This window comes from Ovis aries, chromosome 2 (genome assembly GCF_016772045.2).
Source record: "Ovis aries strain OAR_USU_Benz2616 breed Rambouillet chromosome 2, ARS-UI_Ramb_v3.0, whole genome shotgun sequence".
Taxonomy (NCBI): Eukaryota; Metazoa; Chordata; class Mammalia; order Artiodactyla; family Bovidae; genus Ovis; species Ovis aries.
In genome coordinates this window covers 230,038,238-230,050,608 of record NC_056055.1, presented here as the reverse complement: position 1 = coordinate 230,050,608, position 12,371 = coordinate 230,038,238, and the positions used below count along the sequence as shown (strand labels likewise).

At 41.0% G+C, this 12,371-nt stretch overlaps 1 protein-coding gene across 3 annotated transcripts in view; it reads right to left on the bottom strand.

Moving 5' to 3' along the window:
* Positions 1–4,339: 4,339 nt before the first annotated feature.
* Positions 4,340–12,371, bottom strand: part of DAW1 (dynein assembly factor with WD repeats 1) — a 33,563-nt gene continuing 25,531 nt past the window's right edge. For all 3 annotated transcript variants that reach the window (XM_027965269.3, XM_004004986.5, XM_027965270.2), the window contains 3 exons: positions 8,978–9,054; positions 7,017–7,179; positions 4,340–4,750 (listed from right to left, as the gene is read on the bottom strand). In XM_027965269.3, the coding sequence (XP_027821070.1) occupies positions 4,716–4,750; positions 7,017–7,179; positions 8,978–9,054 (275 nt within the window). In that variant the 3' untranslated portion in view covers positions 4,340–4,715. The remainder of the gene's footprint in view (positions 4,751–7,016; positions 7,180–8,977; positions 9,055–12,371) is intronic.

The window sequence follows — 12,371 nt, the reverse complement described above, 5'->3', positions numbered from 1 at the left end:
CAGCCAAGAGTTTCACTTTGGTCTGTAGGACATAGGATAATCTGTACATTCGTACAGCAGCAGGACCGTATGGAACCTTCCTAGGACAGGTCTTCTCCCATGTCCTCTACTTTGTTCTTATTCAGTTGCTCAGTTGTGTCCAACTCTTTGCGATCCCATGGACTGCAGCATGTCAGGCTTCCCTGTCCTTCACTATCTCCCAGAGTTTGCTCAAACTCATGTCCATTGAGTTGGTGATGCCATCCAACCATCTCTCCCTCTGTCACCACCTTTCCTCCTGCCCTCAATTTTCCCCAGCATCAGGGTCTTATCCAATGAATTGGCTCTTTACATCAAGGTGGTCAAAGTACTAGGGATTCAGCTTCAGCATCAGTCCTTCCAGTGAATTTCCAGGATTGATTTCCTTTAGCGTTGAGTGGTTCAACCTCCTTGCTGTGCAAGGAACTCTCAAGAGTCTTTTCCAGCACCACAGTTTGAAAGCATCATTTCTTGGATGCTCAACCTTCTTTACGGTCCAACTCTCACATTCATACATGACTACTGGAAAAACAATTGCTTTGACTAAATTAAACTTTGTTGGCAAAGTGATAACTCTGCTTTTCAATATGCTGTCTAGGTTTGTCAGAGCTTTTCTTCCAAGGGGCAAATGTCTTTTAATTTCATCCTCTGCTTTAGCTCCTCTCTAAAGTACCTATTGAATAGGTAATAGTATCTGAGGTACATTTCCTGAGTTGTTTTGCAGATGTGAAAACGCCCCTCAAGAGGAAGATATAACTGCTTGAAGACTGTGAGCATAGCCTCCTGGAGCCTAAGGACTGATAAAGTTAACGTCTGTGACACCACCCTTTTCCAACATCATCAGCTAATCAGAGAATTGTGCAAGAGATGATCAGGTACCCTGTGCCTCCCCTTCTTCACCTGGCTTTTTAAAATGTTTTGCCAAAACCCTTCAAGTAGCTTGGGGCTTTTTAGGGCATGAATCCCATCTCCTTGCATGTCCCTGCAATAAAACTTTCTCTGCTCCAAACTCTGACACTTCAGTTTGTTTGGCCTCACAGTGCGTCAGGCACATGAACCTAAGTTAGCACATTGCCTGAGTCTTTTAAATGATTTAGCAAAATAGTATTATCACTGTGGACTGAAAGTATGTATTCACAGTCTACAAGTTGAGCATTATGTCTTATTTGGTGGGAATTTTTAGGACTTCAAGCCCAGGAGGCAGCATCTCAAGTAACTCTGAGAACTGCTGCAAGGAGGCAAGCTGAAAGCTAGGATATATAACAGTTTTCCAACAAAAAGCAGGTAGTAGTAACAAAAGATTACTGCTAATTAAAGAAAACTAAAAGCCTCAGGTTTTTCCTGTGGTCATGTATGGATGTGAGAGTTGGACTGTGAAGAAGGCTGAGTACCGCCGAAGAATTGATGCTTTTGAACTGTGGTGTTGGAGAAGACTCTTGAGAGTCCCTTGGACTGCAAGGAGATCCAACCAGTCCATTCTGAAGGAGATCAGCCCTGGGATTTCTTTGGAAGGAATGATGCTAAGGCTGAAGCTCCAATACTTTGGCCACCTCATGCGACGAGTTGACTCATTGGAAAAGACTTTGATGCTGGGAGGGATTGAAGGTAGGAGGAGAAGGGGACGACAGAGGATGAGATGGCTGGATGGCATCACGGACTCGATGGACGTGAGTCTGAGTGAACTCCGGGAGTTGGTGATGGACAGGGAGGCCTGGCGTGCTGCGATTCATGGGGTCACAAAGAGTCGGACACGACTGAGCGGCTGAACTGAACTGAACTGAACTGAAAAGCCTCAAGGAATTTATCACTTTTCTACTCATGGGGAGATGCAAGAGTCTGGACTCATTGAAATCATTCTTTAGATATGCACCTCAGGTATCTGGGGCCAGTATCCTGTGTTCTCACATCCAGAGTTTCTTCAGGGCTCACCTTGGAGAGTGGCTACAGTCTGATGACTACTAAATAGCAGCTATTCTTCTCCTTGCTGAGTGCCCTTAGGCCCCCCAGCTTACAATTGGCTATGGCTGCAATTGCTGATGACTATGATATCCTTTGTTTACTGATATGGCATAAAATATTGTTTATCACCACCCTTCCCATAGCTATCAAAGGGTTAGAAGGAAAAATCAAGGTCCACTGATTCTTTAGAATTTTCAAAGCAGCAGCTAAATTTTGGCCTGAAAGCGAAAGTCACTGAGTTATGTCCAACTCTTTGCAACCCCGTAGACTATACAGTCCATGGAATTCTCCAGGCTGGAATACTGGAGTGGGTAGCCTTTCCCACTCCAGGAGATCTTCCCAACCCAGGGATCAAACCCAGGTCTCCCGCATTGCAGGTGGATTCTTTACCAGCTGAGCCACAAGGGAAGCCCAAATTTTGGCCTGGTTTTCTCTATTTCAAGCTCTCCTTGGCTGCTCCATCTCTAAACTTATTTACTCTTTTCCAGCACTAAGAGGTGAAGTTGCTCAGCCGTGTCTGACTCTTTGCTACCCCGTGGACTGTAGCCTACCAGGTTCCTCCATCCATGGGATTCTCCAGGCAAGAATACTGGAGTGGGTTGCCATTTCCTTCTCCAGGGGATCTTCCCAACCCAGTGATCGAACCCAGGTCTCTGGCATTGGAGGCAGATGCTTTAACCTCTGAGCCACCAGGGAAGCCAAAGTTTTATTTTTTTCTTCTTGAGGCATCCACAGATGATCTGAGAGGTAATTCTCACCCCAAACCTTCCTACTGGTACATCTGATACCATCTGGCCATAATTAAGACTTTTTCACTTAAGAACGTAATATATGAAAGTGAAAGTGTTAGTCACTCAGTCCTGCCTGATTCTTTGTGACCCCATCGTCTGTAGCCTTCCAGGCTCCTCTGTCCATGTAATTCTCCAGGTAAGAATACTGGAGTGCGCTGCGATCCCCTTCATGGGATCTTCCTGACCCAGGGATCACACCTGCATCTCCTGCATTGCAGGCAGATTCTTTACCATCCGAACCATCAGGGAAGGCTTTCCTGACCACCAGGGAGTGTCAGAGAGCATAATATAATGGAGTGTAATCCCTGGGCTCTAAATCCCACTTCACTACACAGTATTTGATGTCTTTAGTAAATCACTTAACTTCACTGTGATATACCTTTCTCAGTGTAAAATCAGGACTGCTATCTGCATTGTAACAGATAACAGTTGTGAAGATAAATCTTGTGCTTTATCTTTGAGCATTAATTTTTTAAATGCATTGTGGCACTTTTACATAGAAAAGTCTTTTTAAAAACATTGTCTAGTATTTCAGCATCAGTCAGGTTAGTGTTTGATGATTCCTCTGGTACCTCAATTGTTTAACAACCAGATTGTTAAGTTCAATAGTCTGAATTTATATTCTATTTAACTTCTCCTCAGAGAAAAATATGTCTGCATTTTTTACAGTCCAGTCTGCTATGAAATCTGAATACATTTGCTACTAAGTGAGATCCATTTTATTTTCCCTATATGTTTTTCTATATTTCCCTATAATTTATTCAGTGTCCTTTCTCAACCTTTTCTCTGGAGGAAGGAAGAGTAGGTGTATTCTTGAATATGAGGGAAGGAAGATAAAACTTCTATTCCTATGTGCCTCTTTCTTTCTGAGTTGAAAAAAGTAAAATAGCTAAATAAATATTAAAACTTCTAATCAAATCCCAAACTTACATATCCTCTTAAAAAATGCTGGAATGTAAATTGGTATAGCCAATACAGAAAGTAGCATGGAAGGTTCTCACAAAAATTAAAAATATCATATAATCCAGCAATTCCACTTCTGATTATATATTTGAAAAAAAAACAAAAACCCTAACTGAAAAAGATATATCCACCCCTATGTTCACTGCAACATTATTTACAATAGCCAAGATGGAAAAATGGATAAAGAAAATGCGTGCGTGTGTGTACATGCACACACACACACACACACACACACACACACAGTGGAGCACTATACAGCCATAAAAAAGAAAAATCTTTTCATTTGCCACAACACAGATGAACCTTGAGGGCCTAAGACTAAAATGAAATAAGTCTGACAGATAAATGTCATGTGATCTTACTTATATGTGGAATTTAAAACAAACAAAAAAACACTGAACTTATACAGGGAACTGAGGCAAAAATGGGTGAAGGGGATCAAAAGGCACAAAATTCCAGTTATAAAATAAGTAAGTCGTGGGGGTGTCGTGCACATCATGGTTCCTATAGTTAATAAATCTGTACTGCATATTTGAAAGCTGCTGAAAGAGTACGTCATTAAAGTTCTCATCCTAAGAAAGAAAGCATACATCATACAGACATGCAAATTCACAGAAATTTTCTCCAGAAACTTTATTCAACAGAAATTATAATAGCCTGCAAAGTAGAATGTAGGCGACACATTGTTAAATCATTCTGGTTTCATTTGTCAGTATGGAGATGCTATCAAGAAATAAAAGAAAATTGAAACAACCAATTGCCAGGCAGTATGCTCACTCCTATCATCTCTATCAGACATCAAGGAATTATATCTTCATCAACTTTAATGGTCCTATCTGTGAAACTAAGGACAGTATACAAATGGTTGACTTGTGGACAAAGAGAAAACATTTGAAATATCAAAACAGCTTGCTGGCTGGCTGTGACGCTCCAGCTTTTGATCACCATGGCTGGCAGGTTTCTTTGTTGACTGATTCTCTTCAATCACCGCCATATCCTACAGGTATTATCCTTGCTGCCTAATAAAACAAATTTCACAAAGTTATTTTTCTTTGGTTTACTCATTTAACTGTATTTGCAGGTTGACATTTTCTGGGTCGTTGTGGATGATCAATGTGCTCAATATGCTAGCCCCTGGGTGTCTAGCTCAGAGCCTGTTAGCAGTTCCGGTGTTTGGGGAGAGGGGATCTGTTTGTTTGTCTTGCCCATTGGTCATAAATTGGGCAAGTTCACATTCTACTCCCCTAGGTAAGATTCATGGCATTTTAGGATTCAAGAGGACCTGAGAATGCAGCCACATCACCCACCCCTCTGCTTATCCTCGTCCCGCTTCATGCATCGCCACCAAGTGGCAAATATAATGGCTTTGAACATCTCCAGGTTTGAGTGATCAGTTTATGAGGAAGCAGCACATTCCACTTTGGACTGTTTCAAAATTACAGTGGATTTTTCTCCTTATCAGTCAAAATGTGAAACTCCTGCGCTCCCCAGGACAGCGATAGACACTCTTCCAAAGCAGCCTTGAGACATTCCTCCCTGAGGGACCCCATCCACATTCAGGCCCTGGGAATGGCAGCCCCAGTATGAGGCACTGCTGGGCTCTGCTGGTTTTTTCCACCTCAGGTGCCAGGCATGTATCATCAGTACAAGCAGTGTGGGGCTGCAAAAGCCTGTGCAAACTGCACATTGTCCCCAAAGGTATCTCATCTTTTTGAAAGTGTCCTGACCACTCCGGACAGTCTGCTTCCATTTTGTGATTCTAAACCCTCAGGCAGTCCACTGCAAATGCATGCAGTTAACCACACCAGGGTCCACCAGGAAAACAGGGCAGATTCATATTCAAAGTGCTCTGCTGATGGCAAGGAAGACATGTCACTTCCCATTCTCATAAACGCTGTCATTGAGTGGACCAATATTTAGCGTATTGGTGCTTTTATTTACTTATTTATTTTTGGTATTATTCAGTCACTAAGTCGTGTCTAACTCTTTGCAACCCCATTGATTATAGCATGCCAGGCTTCTTTGTCCTTCACTATCTCAGGGAGTTTGTCTTGGGAAATATGAAATAAACTAATAATATCTTAAAAGAGCTCAGGCTTTTGAAGGCCAGCATTAAAACAAGGCACAAACAGCTAATATTCCTTCCCTAAATACTCCAGGGCCTTCTGTGGATGAGGAAAGAGGTGTTGCAGGGCTGGCCCGGCTTAACACAAACAGGGTGGACTAGCAAAGGTTGGTCCTCTGACAAAGCAGCCCCAACTCCAGTGTTCTCTGTCATAACCACTCACATCCTTCATCATCAAGAGAAAGGATTTGATGCTATTTACTATGGTATTGTCTTAGGAATACCTACATTACAGTCACACTTACAAACCATAGGCCCAAAGAAAGTAATCTGTGATTTTAGAAATCATCCATAATTAAGTAGAAAGGACTGGAATTTCAGGGCAAAGGCAGAGATTATTCTCAGTACCTTTGAAGTTGTCTGATTAAAATGAAAATCAGCCAACATATGAAGCCAAGTTTGCATATGCGACATTAAACTCCTTAGACCAGTAAGCAATTTAAAATTTTTCTCAGTACAATGAGAATCATTGAGAGTTAAGCAGATTCATTCCCCTGTGGGTATCCCCACCCCACACTATCATTTAGCACCCTGCTCCTTGCCAGGGTTTCCTCTAAAGGTACCTACTCACATTATGCCATATTCTTGGCATTTTCTCCCTTTTCTACAACCTCAGCTAACCTGCTCTTAATCCAGTTCTTATGAAACATTGCTGATATAATTCACTCACAATAAATTGTTAATGGTTGAAAAAAATGTTCAATGTGTGCTCTTTTCCCCATATATTAACGGGTTACAAGGGGACATCCAAGGAGAGAACAGTTTTGCTCAAAGAATAAATCTCTAATGGGCTGTAAATCTCACTCTGGAGAATTCAGGTCCTGACTTGTTTTAGTTACTAAGACTTACTGCCATCAACTGAATATTAACCACTGGATGGATGATGCCTGGGGGTATGTAGTCAACAGTAAGGCAGGCTACTAAACTCTTACCCTGTCTGGGGCAATTGAAATTCAGGATTCACAAAGCCTTATAGTCGTGGCAGTGCCTATTCCTGTGGTCCTGCAAAGCAGCTAAACCTAAATAATGGCCCCAGGTGAGCTAGGAACCCTCGAAGAAGGGTGGGGATAGGAGTGGGTTCCTTTTGGTATTCAGCTCAGAAACTCTAATAACCAATTTGAAAGGAAAGCTGAGTTGGTGGGGTTTATTTCTCCCCTTACCTGTAATGATTATGTCGCCTTTATAGTTGAAAGCGCAGGAGAAGATCTCATCCATGTGTCCCTCAAGAACCTGGAGGCACTGACCAGTCTGAGCATCCCAGATTCTAGCTGTTTTGTCAGAGCTCCCAGTGAGAAGGCGGTTGCCTTGCGGGTTGAAAGAAATCTATAAGCAAGCAAGGGGTCGGCGGGAAAGTGATCACAGGTTGGTATAATTTGATTCCCAGTATATTTTTCATCAGTAAAAAGCGGACATCACAAAGTTACGTGTTCACCTTCCCAGCCTGGTACTTATTCTTACCTAGAACAGTTCCATCAGGGTGGGAAAAAGACTGCAGAGACTAATACATGAAAATTAAAATCTAGACAATGATGTCTAATTGCCTACTGCTCACATACAAATCTAAGGATAAAGCTCCCTTATACTTTGAGTGTTCCCCACCCAGCTTCTTGTCATTTCAGGAGCAAGGGCTGTTGACACCAATCTCTCCACGCAAACCAAGAGGCAGAGCCCTGGTGTGGATGAGAACACAAGTCAGGCATCTTCACGCCCAAACCTCGGTGTCACCTCTACAGACCAACTTTCTGTCATCACGAGCGTAGGGATGGTCCTTCAGTCTATGGCACAGAATGTCAGGGTCCACAGGAGAGGACTGTCTGTGTTGCTACTTAGCGTGCAGCAGTTTCCATTCATGTGGGCTTGAGAGCCCCAACAGGCCAGGCATTGTCACATGGTATGTGAGCAGCAAAGAAAAGTGTCAGTCCTCAGTTTCTCTAGAGGTCGTGTTTATAACCTTTTCTAAATCATCAGAAGATGGTGATGTGGGTCACTTCCTCTGTGACTATAGGTTTGATGAGGGCAAGCCCCAAGATTATGGCTTTTTCATCACAGTGTCACCAGGGCCCAGCATGATACCTAGCATAGTGGGAGCTCTCAAAATGAATGAAAGAATACTTTAGCTTGGCACCCCATAGAAATGCCATTACTGGATGGCAATTCAATAGGGAATATATCAGTTAACAAGCATAAAATGCAATACTGTAGAGTCTGAGAACTCTTTCTACTCATACACACACACAAACAAGTGTGTTTGTTGAGTGTGCCACACCAGACACTCAGAAACACAGCTCAGTCTCTCTCTGTGGCCTGTATCCCATGGCCACATCCCTCATCCCTCGTACTACCAATCTCCCGGGCCTCCCAGCCTAACGCAGAGGATGTGCTCTGCAATGTCTAAGAGACCAACCCTGATGGCAGGAGGGCAAGGGCCACCAATAGCAGGGGAGCCTGCAGAGACAGGAATCCATCGAGCTGATACACTAAAAAGAATGAAAAATCTCATCTTAGGCACGAGACCAAGGAACGGGGCTGAGCTGGGGGTGAGAGTCACTGGTCCAAGCCTTCTCTACAATTTTCTGAGGACATCTCTAAACCTCAGATCACTGACTAGATGGCCGTACTGCATGGATAAGCTTTTGGGAAGAGTTCATACAAAATCCTAAACTACAGCTTTCAGGTTTCAAGATAGGTCATTTTTAACTTTTTTAAGCAGTGAATATTTCTAGGCAATACTTCCTCAATGGCATGGGATCTACAGGACACTTGACATTTGCTGTGCAGCCTGTTCTTTTGCATAATATAAAAGAGGTGTGTTTACTAGAACCAGGAAAAGCACTTCACTAGCTTCTTAATAGCTTTAATAAGTATGCTTTGCTAATTGAAACTTTTTTCATGGCTGAGGAGAATGCTGTTTTATACTTTATAAAAAGTTTTAGAAATCATTTTATTACACTGAGTTTGAGGACACATTTGAAAAGTTACTCTTCAGGTAACTGATTTCTACAAAGAATAAGATAACTGGGCAAAACCTCAGTACTATCGGTGACAATAGACCGATTTGTATTAAGCCTGATGCTTATTTTTGAAAATAAATAAATTGCTCCAAACGAGAAAAGAAACTCACCTTTGAAATTTCTCCTTCATGGCCTTCCAATTTGGTAACACAGTTTCTTGTGGCCGCACTGAAAATTCTTGCTGTTCCTTTTTGAAAGGAGTGGAGATATATATAAATTCATCAGAAATGCAGGACTTTGAACCACATGACTTGAATTATCTAAATATCTATCCCTCTGACACATAAGCTCTGTGCTAAGTTTGTCTTCTTGCCTGTGGTGAGAGCCAGACACTTTTTACTATAAATGCAAGCTGATCCCACTACAGGAGAAGAATGGGGGAAAGAAGCATCTCTCTAGCCCCAGCTTATTAGAAGAGACACTAGGTTCCAAGATAGATGGAGGTGCAAGGACAGGAAATCAAAAAGAATCAAATTTTAAAGAGAAAAAATAGAGAATCACAACAAGTTTTGATGATTCTGATTACCTACAGAAATAAATAGCAAGACTAATATCATACACCAAATATGAGTCTAAGGTTACAGAAGACACAAGAGGCCTTCTGAGAGGGGTCAGCAGCCACTACTTACAAAGAATGAAGAATAGGTGCTAGGAAAACCTTTTCAGCAGAAAAGGCAAATAGAATGATTTGTTCCCTGCTGTATATCCAGTGCCTAGAAATGCCAAACTCGTATTAAACACTCAATAAACAGATGTAGGATGGATGGACTGATGGATGGATGGATGGATGGATGTGTAGATGGATGGATGGAAGGAAGGATGGATGGATAGATGGATGGATGGGTAGGTGGATGAAGGATAGACAAATGGATGAATGGATGGAAGAATGAATAGATATAACATTTCCTTAGAATTAAGGACTAGAGTCATTACCTAAGCATAGAAGGAGAAAAAACAGAAGTAATGAAATTGCTGCCATAAAAAAATTAAAATTTATCTGGCCAGGTGAAGGATGCTGTCTCAACACAGAGTATAAAATCAAGGTAAAACTCGCAAAGATAGGGAATTTTGCTTACTTAATTTCCATTTAGAGATAAGCAAAATATCTTAATTTTTAACTTTCCTCTCTGACAACTTCAGGAGGAAGTAGACAAAAATTGCTATTGTAGAATTAATATGATTACAATGTAATATTGCTACTTCATTGTATATTTCAAAAGCTTTAAAGGAAAGTGATCCACTTGTTTTAAGAGTTTGCGAATAAGACAAAAATATGCAGTATAGACTAATACATCAAATTTTGCAAAAGTATTTTTAAGTTTCAGAAAACACAAAAATAATATAGCCTGAAATTGCAATTTTTATAAGATAGAAATATGAATAAGATGTCAAAAAATTCAGCCTTGAGAGTAACTCCAGTGAAGGTGAAAGAGGCAATAAATATAAAGAAACAGCTTATAGCTGCACAGACAACTAACTGTTGAATGAGATCAAATTTTAAGAGGGGAATGAGGAGCAAAGACCAAAGGTAAATAAAAAATGGCTCTAAACATCAAGACTTCTTAGGAGAAACAGAATGAAAACAGGTTTACGACACAAACCAAAAGAGAAAGATGTTTTTTGGAAGTAATATGCTATTGAAGAGAGGAAAGAGCAGAATCACTGCCAGAGAAAGCAGCAGCTGATAGAAAGGACAAGACTAAAAGAACTGAGCCTGTATTTTATTCACCTCCATCTCTTAGCATCCTGATCACTTGGGCCTGCTTGTTTCTTCCCCTATATCACTGACAACTCCTGACATTCTATATAATCTAATATTCTATATAAGATACATGTATACTACTGTCTGTGGTCTCCCCCTTCGAAACAGAGCTCTAGGAGGGAAGAGACGCCCATCTCTTTTTTCCATCGATATATCCTGTGTTCCTAAAGAATTCCTGGCACAAAGTAGGCACTCCATGTATATTTAATAAACAGATTCTTTTGTATAAATGAGAATGATATTTAAAATGAAAAGGGCAGATTCATTATTTTCAAGGGGTGATTTTTAAAAGCCAAGATCTGTGAGAAGATGAGAAAATAAGTATATTAGTTTAAAAAATAAAATTCTCTAGATTCAGGGTGTTTGTATTCCAGGATGCAAAAAAAGACATGTGTGTATGATCAAAGGATCACCTTTGAAAAGTCCTAATGAGTAAGAGAACAGCTTGCAAATATAATTTTGAAGAGTGAGACAGTAATAAAGACTGTAATTAAAATGAATCACAGGCAAAATTCTACAACTGATTATAACACAAAGTAGCTACTTAAACGTATGCTAGTTACAAGGAGCAGAGAAAGCAGCAGCTTTCTCTTTCTATATAGGCAAAGAAATGAACAGAAACAGCCTAGAAACAGCATTTGATTTTTGCCAGAATTTCTTAAAAAGCTATTAAGGAATTTACATAAGCATGATGTAATCACATATGTTCAGTAAGGGAATTAAACATATGTGTAGCATCATACACGACTATGACACAGTCATAGAGTAGCAGGACAAGCACTCACAGCGGGTGACAGGTTCAGAGTCACCTGTGGTTATCACAGAGAGGATGTAGACATAGGATGGCATCAGGCATGATGGTATCATGAGGGACATGGCACAGACATAGTTTAGGATCAAATGTGATCAGAAGGATGACGCAGATAGAGTGCAGCATCACACATGTTCATCAGGGAGATGGCCTAGACCCAGCATAGTGTCGTGGATTACTGATAAGATCACAAGGATACAGTTTAGAATTGAGGAGATGAGACAGACATAGCGTAGCATGATCCACGACCATCAATAAGACGATTCAAGTGTGATGTAGGGTCATACACGGCAGTCGGAATGTTGATGCAGACACGGTGTGCATTGAGTGTGTAGTTACCATAGAGATAACACAGCTTTAGCATAGCGTGATGTGTGCTTCTCAAGATGATGAGAAGACATAGGGGAGCATCATACAAGCCATCAAGCGGATAATGGAGACACAGGGTATAGTCATCTGTGCACTGTACGGAGATAACACATATACAGCATAGCAACATGTGTGGTTATCAGTAGATGACACAGATATGTTGCAGCACCATACATGGCCTTCCTGGATATGAAGCAAACTGAGTCATCACACACAGTTGTCTAGGAGATGATGCAAAATAGGGCAGCACTCCACATGATTGCAAAGGAAATGATAAAACAAGGTAAAGCATTACACTGAGCTTTTGAGGAGAGTACATGCACACAGACATTCACCATGTGGAATTATCAAAGAGAAAAGCCTCACTTTAAAGATCATGCATAGTTATCAAAGAGATAATATAGCATCACAAGTGCTTGCTAAACAGACTTTGCACACATAGCACTGCATCATATATAGTTGTCAAGGTGACAACAAAAACATCTTACGGCACAATCTAGTGTCATCAGCAAGACAGCCAGCAGCATAGTGGCATACGCAATTATTTTTAAAGGACGTAGCT